Source organism: Acromyrmex echinatior, chromosome 3 (assembly GCF_024713525.1).
Source record: "Acromyrmex echinatior isolate Ae372 chromosome 3, ASM2471352v2, whole genome shotgun sequence".
NCBI lineage: Eukaryota > Metazoa > Arthropoda > Insecta > Hymenoptera > Formicidae > Acromyrmex > Acromyrmex echinatior.
Window position 1 is genome coordinate 11,936,933 of NC_141854.1, and position 14,140 is coordinate 11,951,072.

Sequence of the window (14,140 nt, forward strand, 5' to 3'; positions counted from 1 at the left end):
GCGATCAGCTTGCAACTAAAGCCGATTCTACATTAAACCGGTTCTACATTAGTTGCAAGTAGATCGCAAATTCCACACCGTGTGATTTGGCTGTGGTCTCACTACAAACGCTTTGAAGCATTTAATGGATCAATTAGAAGAAAAAATTTTGCAAACTGATCAATTAAAAAATGCTTCAAAGTATTTGTAGCATCGCGTTAACCTTCATCTTCAGAAACTGTATATTCTAGAAACAATATATTTCTGATTTCTGATAGGTTGAAATCGTGTTATCGCTATCGCTATTCCTTCGCATTGTGTTTGGGGCTTAAGTTCTCATTTCACAAAAAGAGACGTGATGCGCTAGTATAATAAGGATATAAAAAACTGGGATTAATTGTTATCAGAAACTGCTCTTAGAAACTGTTAAGAATTGTCAGATATCAGAATGGAAAGACGTCTTTATAGCCACCACAGCAATTAAATGTCATCACAGTTATAACATACATAAATATAAACATATAAATATAAACATACGCAGCTTTCGCTGTGTCATTAATTTAAGTTTGAATTTTTTCATTGAGTGTTTCAATATATAAAATTCCACGTTTACCGTCGAGGCACGTTTTGTTGAGTGGAAACATGCCGAGTATAGAATTTGAACAACGAAATAACAGCGGAATTACGGCAACTGAGGCACAAATGTTTCCAGAGTTCGAATTTTTAGGTTAAGTATTATTATGTATATTTTTTTATTATCATTGTGTTGTATGTTGATTATATATATAAAATTTAATAAAATTAGATGTAGTTGATGATATTAGAAGTAATATCATAATTTGACTTAATGTTTGCACAAGATAAAGAAATTTCTTATTTACTTTGTATGTTGTCATTTCTATCTCGCAATCTATTAATATAGTGTTACATATAAAGAGTAAAATAAAATAAATAATATAGCATAGTATATAAGGAAAGTAAAATAAAATTGAATATCTGACTTTATAGTATTATGCATTAAAAATATTCTATATAATTATCAGAATTTTTCTTTTATAGAAGGAAGCAATCAATTTGTTTCTGATGATCTTTTTCAATCGTGGAGTTCTGAATTAGGAATACCTATTATGCCAGAAGGAGATATGATGTTGGATTATGATAAAACTACAAATGAAGGAGTGAAAAATATTTTTGACTTATGGACCCCCTTTAAAGAGATTGACTTTAATCAGGCACAAAATAACTCTGGTATATATATATATATATATATATATATATATGTATAAAGTATTATCTTTTAAAAATAATTATTTACCTGGAATTTTTATAGGATTGGAGGAAATAGATGAGATAAGAAATGAAATTAAATTTGAACCTGAAAGTCCAACTATACAATTTCCATTATCCCCCAGTAGCCTTAACCATTCAGAATCTAATGATTCAGATAGACAAGTGAAATGTTTGATGCAAGAAGTATCAAACTGTTCAATGCAAAATATAAAAACAGAAGTATGTTCCATAGGATATATAATGTTGACAAAAAATGTAAAAGTTTAATGCATATTTAATAACTAAATTTTTTCTTTTAGTTTACTTTAGAGACACCAATAATTTCTCCTCCGCAATGTACATCTCCATTATCACAATCACCTCAATCACCTTTAAGTTCATCAAGTGTAATGCAACAAATTAAATTCATACCAGTTAATAAAGAAGACACAGAGCCTCCAAAGTATATACTCGCAAAAGCGGATTTTGCGAAGCATGCTCATATCCAACCTATAAATATTGCACAAAATATAAAATATGGTAAAAATATTACATCATCTTTATATAAGATAATCTTCGAATGTGTTTGCAACAAAAAAAGTATATTATTAGGTGTTGGAATTAATTCGTAGCGTTTTTAATGAAAGAATGTTATTTATTTCACATGAGCATTAAAAAATACATTAATGAAAGTACTTTTAAAACTTATAAATACTTTGTAAAACGCTACGAATTAATTCCAACACCTAATAGCTTAGAAACTATTAAATTCGAATACGTGCGATCATTAAACATTACAACATTGAAAATTCTCATCTTAATGTGTTTTGTTTTGTCTGAAAAAAATAGCTTTTATTATTATGGACAATGGATTATTTTCATGGTCATTATTCAAATTTGTAATGTGTACCCAAAATATTTCATATTCTCTATAAATTAATAATAATAGAAAGGGCATGTAAGAGTAAGTTATAAAGTTCACAAAAACAAACTAAAAAGTTAAAATATAAAAATTCATTGTAATTAAATTTGAACAATAATCTGTTCTTTGTGAACAAAAAGTAACCAGAAAATTATTTTTTATATGTAATTATATATATATATATATATATATATATATATATATATATATATATATATATATATATATATACACATACATATTCTAGAATATTTTTAATACCTACAGGCGAACCTCAAAATACTATTTTTCTCCAAGACTTTAGTACATTTGCACAGAATGCAAATTCACAGCAAATATTGTATCCCTCAAAACTTCGGATATTACCAGCAAATAAACAAAATTCATTGAATATCAATTCAACTGATAAAACGGAAACTACTACATTTCAATTACCACAAAATGTAAAAATAATCAATACTATATCAAACATTGGTCCAACGAATACTACGGAATCAATAGATACTTCTACTATTTTAAATAATGGATCTGTGAAAAGTAACAACATTGTTTCAAACAAAACTATAAATTATACACCATTTCAAGTAATGCAGAATAAAATAAACTCCAATTCGTTAATTGTACAAAATGAAGCGATTGATTTCGTGAATTTGCCAAAAAACAATCAAGAATATAAATTAAAGGCATTAAAAAGACAACAAAGAATGATAAAAAATAGGGAATCTGCTTGCCTCTCACGAAAGAAGAAAAAGGAATATGTATCTTCTTTGGAGAAACAAGTATCTGAGTTAAAGGAAGAGAATAGACAATTAAAATCGGTAAACAATCTATGCTTTATATGTATATACATTATATTTATAAGTTTTTAATAAAAAAATATAAATTATTTTTCAATATTATATATATATTTTTTTTAGGAAAATACAATCTTAAAACAGAGACTGTCAGAAATAGAAAATAATATCACAAATAATAACAAGCATAAAAATTTCAATTTTAATCCTTTGAAAAAGAAAATAAAGGGAAGCGCGGTTATTCTTTTCGGTATAATTTTCATGGTATCTTTCAACGTTGACGGCTTTAGGTAAGCGTAACATTGCAGTGCATCTTTCTACTTATACATTACACATGTGATTTAATAAAAAGTTTTCTAGAGAATATAATTTTAATATTAATAATTATATATATATCTTCATAAAATAAAATCTGAACATGTTAAGTATTTTATTTTTTGGCACATGTGAATACAATACAAGAAAAAAAATTGTTTCTAAAGAGTTGCTTTGTAATTTAATTTTTAGCTTTTATCAGTTTTAACAAGATACAAAAAGAAGGTATAATGTAAAAGTTTTTTTTAAGATTTGAAATTTTCTCAAAAATCAGTGAAGATATTTTGAGATTTCTTAAACAAACTATTGCATTGTATATTTTATAAAAATTATATTTTATACGATACAAAAATTATCTTTTTATTTTTTTAAGGGGAACACTTTCACAAAATGTACATTTTAAAACTGAATCTGATAGTTTATCTATAACAAAGGATAAACATAACAGAAGATTGTTCTGGACAGTAGATGAAACCGATAACAATATGGAAGATCGAATTGAAGAAAGTTTTAATAAAAGTATACCGACACACCAACCAATATGTCCAATGTATATTAATCAGAGTGAGTCCATACGTTTAGATAGCGAATTAAGACGCTGGATCGTTGGTGAATCTGATCAAGATAATCAGACTGCTCTAAGAAAAACGAAGTTTCAGACAGATTCATTAAATGTATCGTTGTCGCCATTGGAAGAAAAAACTAGAAAGAAATTATACTTATCACGAGATAGGAAAATAAAAACTATGCATAAAATGATCGACATTCCTGCCGTTAATCAATATTCAGATAATAATGCAATTGAGATCTTTTCTCCAATATTGAGCGAACATGCTTCTTTATTTGAAGCTTTAGGAAGAAAAGATGATACATTTTATGTTGTCTGGTTTAGTGGCGAACATTTATTATTGCCAGCTTCCCGGAAGAATAACACAGCTAGACCTAAAATGTCTTTAGTTCTACCTGCTGTGTCTATAAACGGTAAATAATATTGTATGAATGTACCAACATCTTTTATAAAAAAATCAATTCAATGTAACGATATATAGGAATGACACATAATATTATAAAAGCCTTTTTCTTCCAGGTACATTTTCAACGCCACCTAATCATATAACAATGATGCAAATTGATTGCGAGGTAACTAATACGCAACTGTTACATTTACAACAATCCATTATACCTGTCCATTTACGAAACAGTAAACCTATGAGTCAATCGAATCAATCTCATTCTGTTGAGGATATAGACAATCCATCTGCAGATAATATCACTAGAAATTACAAACCGTACTTTTTGAAAGAAGCAAATAGAAAACATCGGTATAGAAAACACTTTATGTAATGATTACATAAATAAAAAAAATTAAAAATTTTGACATTTTGTGTAATAAGAATACGCGCATATAAGTATGTTCCTAGTCTTAATATGAAAAATATAAAGGATTAATTACGCGATATAATATACTTGTTTATCCAATAACATAATTATATACTCTAGTTATATACATATAATAGTATATAATTATATATTGAATCGTAATTATTTATATTTTCTTCATAATTAACTTTTTCAAATTTTTCCTATTTATCATTTTTGGAAGAAATGTTATGAAATCTTTATCAAAATTTAAATATACAATAAAATACATTTGTATCGATAAAGGGTAAATAGGAAATATCTGAAAAAGTTATACATAATTTATTTTTAAATCTGATATTTATTTGATAATGCACTGTGAGTGTTACACTATGCTATGAGAATTTAATATCCTACTATATTATTCCAAATTTTTATAAGTTTCTGTTTTACAACAATTTTTTTATCTGTGATACAATATTTTATATAATAGTCTTCTACATCAAAATAGTAGTAAAATTTTTTAAAATGCACAAAAAAATTTATGATTTGTGATTCATCAATTTACTTGGTATTATTTTGCAAGTATAAAATAAATCTAGATATAATGTAATAAATAAATCTAAATCAGTACAACTAATTTAAAAAAATGTGCTTTTGCTAAATATTATAAACATTTCATTACAAATATTTAATGACGTTCAAGTATTTATCAAATTTTAACAAATATTCGAAGTTATTGAATATAATTATTGCAAAATTAAATGCTATAGCACACTGTATTAATTATTGCTTTAAAATCATAAAATAATAACTAAAATTGTAGAAGCCAGATTAATTTTTATGTATTTTTAAATGATAATTATAGAAAATAATATATTGTATATTTTCTAATTCTTATCTCTTAAATTAGTTCATAATATTTATAAAAATATATTAATCTTTTTTTCGAATTATTACCCGATATAATTAAGATCTTTATCATTAAATAATAAATTTTGAACTTTGATTTTTTTTTTTTTTGAAAGAACATATATCGTTACTGGTAGCACATATTGTTTATCTATTATAAAAAATAAATCAATTTTAAACTCAAGTTTTATTTTAATTTTTAGAGAGTAGAGACCAAACAATTAATTTTCTCTAGTTCTGCCTTCGTTCTAATTGTGTATATGTATAGTATATATATCAGTAATGTTACTATGAAATAAATTGACCACATATATTAAATATATATATTATTTTTCTTCAAAAATTATATTATACAATATATATGTGTATAATACAATAGTAAAAAATATGTTTATGCATGTTCAAATATAAGTAATTCAGTTATATATAACAGTAAAAAAAATATATATATACATATATACATGCAATTCACTTCAAGTCTGGAGTAGAATTTCCCAAATAACATCGTAAATCTGTTAAAGTTGATTGAATTATTTTGGCTTTAATAGATGCTTTACCTAATCGTTGATAAGCAGTATAACGATGACAACCACCAAAAGAGTAATAATAGTCACCACCTATAAATATAATCAATAAATTTAATTATTTCTCTTAGAAATTTCACAGTGATTTGATCTCGTTTATAAATTACTGGCACAATCATAAATTAGTAAGAATGTAAAAATCATGGTAAAAATTACTTTTCACGCCACTATACTTTGACAGCTTTACCTTCGCTTCCTTTGATCCATAAAACGTCGATGGGTGGTACTGTGTCCTTAGTTTCGACATTTTTCAACGCATTCATTAAACTTTGAACCTTTTCCTCGTTCACATCGACAGGGAAAGGTCTGATAATTATGTTCATTGGAACGTCGTGCACCTCTGCAAGAGGACTTGAATGAATCGAGCTGGCTATTTGGCATGCACCCTTACGTATCATTTTACTTAACGTTTGATAATCTCGCGATGATCTCACGTATGCATCGATGTGCCAATGAATAGCGATTGACGAATAATTTTTGCTATTGCATCAGAAATTAAGAATACATTATATCTAATGCGCAATCTTTTTTAAGAATTATTTTCAGAAATATAGATAAAATCTTGCGAGTCACTTGATGTTTATTTCATTTGCATGAAATAGAAAATTCAAAATATATTTTTTATTTTAAACCGTCACGACGAACCGCAAAAAATTCACAGGGTCAGAAATTGCGTATTATTGTTATATAATCAAGAACAAATTAAAAAAAATCTTTCATTGTCTTCCATCAATCTGATCGAATCGATAGCAGAGATAACAAAAATCAAAATTGATATTTATATGTGCATTGTGAACTGAGGGCTGCCATTTCATGATACATTATTGACTTTTGTTTAACATTCGGTGAATAACAAGGATAAATAATGCGTTTCAGCATACGTATCATGCGTGAAACGGAACGCAGCAAAATATTTCTAATAAGTAATTCGATACTATCGATGCTATCTGTAGGTTAGAAATTTTTTGACCAATCAATGAATACGATCATATCTCTCGCGCCAAATTTAAAATTCTCCTTTACAGTAGGAATTTCCTCAAAAAGAACAAAAGTACAATACCATACATACATATGTCTAAAAAGTGATTTTTTTTATTTCAATCACAAATTAAAAAATTATCATATATATATTTATATATCTTGCTCGTACTGTTGGTTTTTAAAGATATTAGTATTTTTTAAATCTGCTTTTAGATTAGAATTGTATAATAAAAAATTGTAAGGTTTAAATTTTACTTATTTTTTTTATATTTATATATTATCATAAAATAGAGAGAAAATATTGATTACATATTTCTTAACAGTAATTGATTGCACTTTGTTATATTAATCCTATCAAAGTGTTGAGAAATAATAAGCACTTGATAATTCATCAAGCATTTGGACAGCTTTAGTAACCGTAGAAAAGAACAAATCTTAATGTTGCGAATTTACAATATTATATAAATACAAATTACAAAGAATCATTACATCTATGTACAAAATCTGTTTTAAAATTATTATAATTACATTTAATATAATTATTTTATAAGTATTTATTATAATTATTTTCTAGAAAAATTAATGTGCCTTTTATACAATATCTGTGTACGCTTATTTAATTAAAATCACAGCATAATGCTGAAAACGTAAAAAATACAGCTGCAGGTTTTCAAAAATAATATATCAATTTATATTCTTCTGAGAATAGCCTTCTACCTTTTTAACATTGTACAAAATTTCCAACGATAAAATTCCACTTTAGCTTTACTTACTCCATTATTATGAATAATTATGCATTTGTTGGTACTGCAGCATTATAATAATAATAGAGAATAATAATATAGTGCATCAATACAAAACTAAACATATACAAGCAAAAATCATTAAGTATTATGGTAAATAACGCGAACGATACTTTAAATATATAAATTAATCTAGGTTTGACATTGCACAACATCAAAGCAATGAGTAATAAACTGTTATCTTGTGCTTCGTATAATGTCGTACAGTTGTATAAACGTCCCATCATCAATAATAAGTAAGGTATAATAACTGCCTGTGAATATATGAACAATATATATGTTATCAACATGAATATTTCAATGAAATAAGATAAGCTTGTATACACAAATATATATACTATTATATACCTGTCCAAATAAATAGTCGAGTTTCAGCACTAACAAAATATTGACAATTCCAGCTAGCAAGATAAAACTGATACGATTGAATAATAATGTGTATAACATAAATTCTGATTTAGATGCTTGTTCTGATGAATGCATATTCTTATTGCTGATGTCATTTAAAAAACTTTCATGTCTGTTGTCAAATCTTGTGTAATTTTGCAATTTTGTGTCGCTACTGATATTGCATACACCATTTCTGATATTGTCCTCTCCAAAATTAGATTCTGCTTTAAGACTGTTGCTTTCCACTTGTGGAACATTATCTGCAAATATTCTTAAACTGTATCTGTTCAAATCAATTTATCTATACTTATTATATATTAAAAAAGTACTAATAGATATACTCAGAATTACATGTTTATCTTTTTCTATAACTTGATAATTGACAGAATGCTAACAGAAACATAGAAAAATTTATCAACAAAATATGTATGATGATGGCAAATTAAGAACAAAAATAAAGTAGATATATTTATTATATATAGTTTAATGCTGATTGATAACAGAAATAGATTACACAAATTTTGTTCGATTAATACCAAGCTGTTATTGGTTATGTTTACCTTTGATTTCGACCGAATTAACTCTCCCTGTAATTCTGTGTAGACGACTTTCCGAGTTTTCTAATATTCGTCGCCTTCTCGCTTCTCTCTTGGCGTTGATTTCAGCCATCGTCGTATTTCACACAATTGAAAATGAATACGATAATTTAATACGCGAATCCACGTGAGTGCTTTTGTAACATGCACATTCAAACTGCACGTTATTCAAGAAGGAAATAGCCGAAGAAAATCAAGTAACATGAATTTCTGATTGTTTACGACACAATGACATGGAAAAAACGTGCTTTCACGGTTTCACTATTCTTCTTCTTCTTCTTCTTCTTCTCCTTGAAAGCAGATTTTTTTCTATCGGTATCGGATATTTACAGGATTAAAAGATGATTAGAGGTTAAGCTAAATAGACCTATTCACTTTATTAGTTTTTAATTACGTGATTTGTAAACAAGACTAATTCTGATTACAAAACTTCCATTTGAAGTGTGTATTCCAATGATTTTCAAACATTCTAGACGAGATTGTTCTTTGAACTTGTAAATCTGTTCGCGTTACTTGAAATTTCCCAGAATTTTTGAACTTAAAATGAGATAAAAATATATATTTGGATGTTGAAGAGAGAAAAACGAAGATGCTAAGTGTAAAAAGTGCAATCAATGCAAACATTTTTTGTTATTCAAGATACTTGTACACAGATTGTATTTATAAAATAAATATTATAATTTTTAATTAATAATAGGTGATATATTTAACTTTTTTTAACCCATATCAATGCATGTATGTATGTACTTCTTGAAAACATGGGTAAAAGAAATAAACAGATATTAGAGCGACTTTGATTAAATTTCGATTGATTTAATTAGCAATTAAATTATCGAATGTCTGGATCCTTAATATAGATAGATGATATTAATTTTTTGACATATGGAAATTTAAGGAAATTTAAAAAATTGAATTAAGAATGATTTATAATTAGAAATTTTGTCACAAAAAATTCTAGAATTTCTTTCTGATTTCAGTTAATTGAAGAAACAATAAAGAATCGATATAGAGAGTAATGTTAGAGATTTTTGTATTGTCAAAAGGAAGAATATAAGAACGAATGTTTGATAATATAGAGAAGTAGAACTATATTGCCGACTCATTTTCTAGATATCAATCTCTTTTTCCTTAAGATTCGTTTTCTAGATCTCCTTTTCATAAAGAATAAGAAATTACAAAAAATATTAGAAATAAGAAATAAAAAGTTAATTTCAATATATGAAAACCGGTTCAATTTTGACAAAAAAAAAGAATAAAAAATTATGAGTTAAAGTAGTTCCTCTTCTATTTTCTTGTTCTATATTTATTTTTTCTTAATACAGAATAGAGAGACTAGAGACATAATGGCATAGGTGATCACATTTTTATTATTATATTATGCCATTTTATAAATGAAGATTAAATAAGAAATCCAAAATAAGTTTGCGCATTTCTGTCAAATTAGGACTATAATATGGATTGATGGACTTTGACAAGGATATTAGTTAAACGAAAAAAAAAACTGAAATATATATATATATATATATAAAGTATATTAGTTTTTTGTTACTATTTAGACTGAAACATTAAATATTTATAATTCATAAACATATAACATCATTCATTCACATGCACATAAAAAATAGGAAGATAAAAAATAATGCATGTTTCAAGATAAATTTCACAATTCTTAAAATAATAATGATATAAATTTCCTTAGGCTGGGTTGTTCCACCTTTCAATAAATTTCAGCTCACTGTCATCTTCTCTTACTCCCTTATGTTCTTACTCTTTCTACTCTTTTGTTTATCTAATAGGTAAATTACCATATAATTTATCTGAAGATAGAACAATCAGCCTTTAATAATGTAAATATGTATGTATAATATTGAATATAAGTATAATGAATATATCAAATGCAAATATTTAATGAATGTTATATGTATAATGTTGAGATAGCATAAATTATTATACACGTCTGCTGCTGTCATCATCATAATAGTCATCTCATTTGGATTAGTATAATTTCTATAAAAAAAGAAGAAAGAAAGACAAAATGTTAGTATATACATTTAAAAAATGAAACAAAATTGATATATTTAGGATATTAATTTTTATATATTATGTGCAAATAAGGATAATTAATTAACATAATAATCAAGGAATATTTTACACAGAAATGTAACGGGTTACATAAATTTATTATAGAAATAAACTACCCTATTTATTACAGATTACAAAGTGCATAATGTATAAAAATAAAATACAAATTACCAATAGGTTTCGGTATATACAAACGATTTATTTATACATAAGATTTAAAACGCAAAATATTGATATTAGAATACCAACTGTGCCAATAAATGTGTATTCTCTTACCGTCTTCCAGTTTTCACTAGTCTCTTTTAGGACTATTAAAACTCTTTTCCATGTTGAGGCAAAATATGTATATATTTGTGTATATATATGTGTATTTTGAGGTTGTACAACTGACTTTTTAACTTCGTTTATCGATATATCCACTGTCATTTTCCTTGGACATTCTACTGTAGTTTGTGAAATATTTTTATTATCATCAAGTACCATGCCCTTTGTAGATTCATGTTGATCTAGATATGAATGTTTTATAATTTTACAAACTGATAAATATAATTTTTTCAAGTTAATACAATTTTCTTATTACCACTGTTAGTATCAGGATCTTTTCCAAATGTACAATGTGTAGTACTAGTGCCCCAACCTATTTTGATATTTTCTTTATTTTCAATTCTAACATTGGAGAAATTTGCAGCAATGGATTTAATAATAGGTATACTACATTGGTTGAGGCACTCTGAATCCTATTTTTCATGTTTATCTGTCTCGAGTTTATGTTTAACATTGGATTTTACAATATTATAATGACCTGCTTGAATCATTTCTTCCTTCCATTTTTGCAATTCAATCTTATATTTTTTAAATAAATCACTTGCTTCTACATTATATTTACTTTTATTTACCATCGTCAAATTTTTCCATTCATTAGTTATATTATTTAGCCAATCCTAGAAATATAAAAAAAACTATTTTAATAAAGACTTAATAGTAATAGCGAACTTTAATAGCAAAAATCCTGAAAAACTCTTGAAAATTTTTAATATCTTATTAGATATTTTTATATAACAATAAAAAGAACTATGCAAAAGGGAAATGTTTCTAAGCAACTTATATTAAAATAAGGTACATGCAACCTAAGAAATTGTATAGTTAACTTACTTTATATGATTCATTTGGGTTTTTGGTATTCTTTTTACTTTGCATGAATAACATGAAGGCAGATAATGGCCGTTTTGGCTTTCCAAGTTCCATAAGTTTCTATCAGAAAAATAAAAGAATGTTATTATTTATTATAGAAATTTTAGTATATATACAATACATGCAAAATAATTGATGTCAATACTTGTTTAATTTCATTCTGCTTCAAAGTATGTCCTTTTTTCAATGATTTTATTTCCATCTTCTGTTCATTAGTTAAAGAATTTTCATAATCCATTAATTTTTGTTTATATATAGAAAATTGTTCATGAAATTGCTTCTGAAAATTTTGCTTTATTGTTGGGTCAATTTGTGCCCATTTCTCTGATGCTATTTTTGAAAGTTCAGTTATTTTGCAATGAGGATACTCTTTTTGCAATTTGTTCCTTACAGAGTTATAATATAAGACAAATACAGTTGGTGGCTTCTTTGGCTTTGGTGGTATAGAATCTTTTTCTATATTCTGTTTTGATTTAAGTATAGTAAAGTCTTGTGCAGAAGCAAATTCCCTGATAATAAAATTTAATAATTCATTGTTTTCAACATCAATTTTTTTATATTTTAATTTATTTATGATTATATCTATGATAACTTAAGAAATAAAAAATATGTATTATATAAATATTTTAGTTGTCATTTTAACCTATTCTTTTACGCACATTAATTAAATATATTAGAGAACAATTAAGAACAATAGAGAAAGTAAAATTACGTGATAATCTCCATATAATAATAAAGTGCTGTAATAATTTCAACACTGAAATGCTTGGTTTCATATTACATGTTTCATTAACATTTAAAAATTATTATTCAGATATAAATTATCAATTGCAGAAAAGTAAAATAACATTCTTTACCTAGTGTAAGAGAAATTTAGCGGATTAAACTGTTTCCTATTAATAGGAGACAGTAACCTCCAGGTTGCCGTAATCATAGTACACGTGATTTTGATATTACAATCAATCTGAAACAGGACAACTCTTCTACAGATATCTTAATATTTTGATAAGAAATAGATAAAAAATGCTTATAAAATAATGAGACGCATTCAGCAACATTCAAAGAACCGAAACAAATCGAAACTGCGTTAAGGTTAAAATTTCTCCTTATAAAGATGCCGTGAACACAGAAAATGAAATCTGAAAGATGAAATCTTGAAATGGTAAAGGTGCTTTTCCATGCCGACGCTCGACCATGGTAGAAGGGATAAGTGCAGTTGGTGTCTCTTTAAAGCGAAGAGCACAGACTCTTGCAAAACGCATAACACAAAGCATAAGAAATTCAACCAATCTGAGTTCTTTATCTCATGGAAAGGAAAGAAACGAAGAACATTTGATTGATATATTTTCCTTATGTATTACGTATTATGTGTTATGCAAAAGTTTGTGCTCCCCGCTTAAAGCGGGAAACACAGTTTCTTGCATAATGTATAACACATGAGGCATAAGGATAATTGAACCAATCAGAGTTCTTTATTTCATGGAAAGAAAGGAAACGAAGGATTTCGATTGGTAGATTCTTTTATGTATTATGTGTTATGCGTTATGCAAGAGTCTGTGTTCTCCGCTTAAAGAGCAAAATTACCTAATCACGAGCGTCTTTATAAAAGAAATGCGATAATTTTCTTTATGCATACATTTATGCGGCTTTGCAAGTTGTGTGAATATACTATTTGAGGCATCAAATACAAAATTACATAGACTGCATAACCATAGCATAAGGCCCCTAGACCAATGAACATCTTATGTAAATCAATATGGCGACATTATGCTGGATGCTTATTGGTCCAGCAGTCTTATGTTATGCATTTCATGTGCGACAGGCTTTAAACGGGGAGCACAGACTTTTACATAATAATTTCTGTACAGTGGACGCGGAAACGTCGCACGGCAAAATGGGACGCATTTAACCAATGAACACATTAGGAGCTGTAAGCTTATTGGCTACCGCATTACATGTTGCC

The 14,140-nt window shown here is 26.6% G+C and overlaps 4 protein-coding genes across 5 annotated transcripts; 1 reads left to right on the forward strand and 3 right to left on the reverse strand.

Moving 5' to 3' along the window:
• Positions 1 to 287: 287 nt before the first annotated feature.
• Atf6 (bZIP_ATF6 domain-containing protein ATf6) lies at positions 288 to 4,657 on the forward strand. Of its 2 annotated transcripts, XM_011062844.2 has the most exons (8): positions 288 to 706; positions 1,039 to 1,227; positions 1,310 to 1,488; positions 1,569 to 1,788; positions 2,438 to 2,988; positions 3,088 to 3,254; positions 3,653 to 4,260; positions 4,367 to 4,657. In XM_011062844.2, exons 1-8 carry the CDS (start codon positions 622 to 624, stop codon positions 4,621 to 4,623), a joined length of 2,256 nt encoding a protein of 751 aa, XP_011061146.2. In that variant the 5' UTR covers positions 288 to 621; the 3' UTR covers positions 4,624 to 4,657. The 2 variants fall into 2 exon arrangements, with proteins under 2 accessions (XP_011061146.2, XP_087259964.1); XM_087403838.1 differs by lacking the exon at positions 288 to 706 and having other exon boundaries at positions 1,074 to 1,211.
• Positions 4,658 to 5,642: 985 nt separating this feature from the next.
• Positions 5,643 to 7,117, reverse strand: LOC105150043 (sulfiredoxin-1). Its single transcript, XM_011062845.2, has 2 exons — positions 6,322 to 7,117; positions 5,643 to 6,167 (listed from the first exon to the last, which is right to left on the reverse strand). The coding sequence occupies exons 1-2, from the start codon at positions 6,530 to 6,532 to the stop codon at positions 6,019 to 6,021; spliced, it is 360 nt and encodes a 119-aa protein (XP_011061147.2). The 5' UTR covers positions 6,533 to 7,117; the 3' UTR covers positions 5,643 to 6,018.
• A 247-nt stretch (positions 7,118 to 7,364) lies between these two features.
• Positions 7,365 to 10,056, reverse strand: LOC105150044 (uncharacterized). The gene is made up of 3 exons (XM_011062846.2): positions 8,869 to 10,056; positions 8,267 to 8,568; positions 7,365 to 8,172 (listed from the first exon to the last, which is right to left on the reverse strand). The coding sequence occupies exons 1-3, from the start codon at positions 8,975 to 8,977 to the stop codon at positions 7,906 to 7,908; spliced, it is 678 nt and encodes a 225-aa protein (XP_011061148.2). The 5' UTR covers positions 8,978 to 10,056; the 3' UTR covers positions 7,365 to 7,905.
• Positions 10,057 to 11,065: 1,009 nt separating this feature from the next.
• TFAM (mitochondrial transcription factor A) lies at positions 11,066 to 13,357 on the reverse strand. The gene is made up of 5 exons (XM_087403840.1): positions 13,035 to 13,357; positions 12,323 to 12,686; positions 12,139 to 12,237; positions 11,789 to 11,927; positions 11,066 to 11,492 (listed from the first exon to the last, which is right to left on the reverse strand). Exons 1-5 carry the CDS (start codon positions 13,109 to 13,111, stop codon positions 11,185 to 11,187), a joined length of 987 nt encoding a protein of 328 aa, XP_087259966.1. The 5' UTR covers positions 13,112 to 13,357; the 3' UTR covers positions 11,066 to 11,184.
• Positions 13,358 to 14,140: the final 783 nt, after the last annotated feature.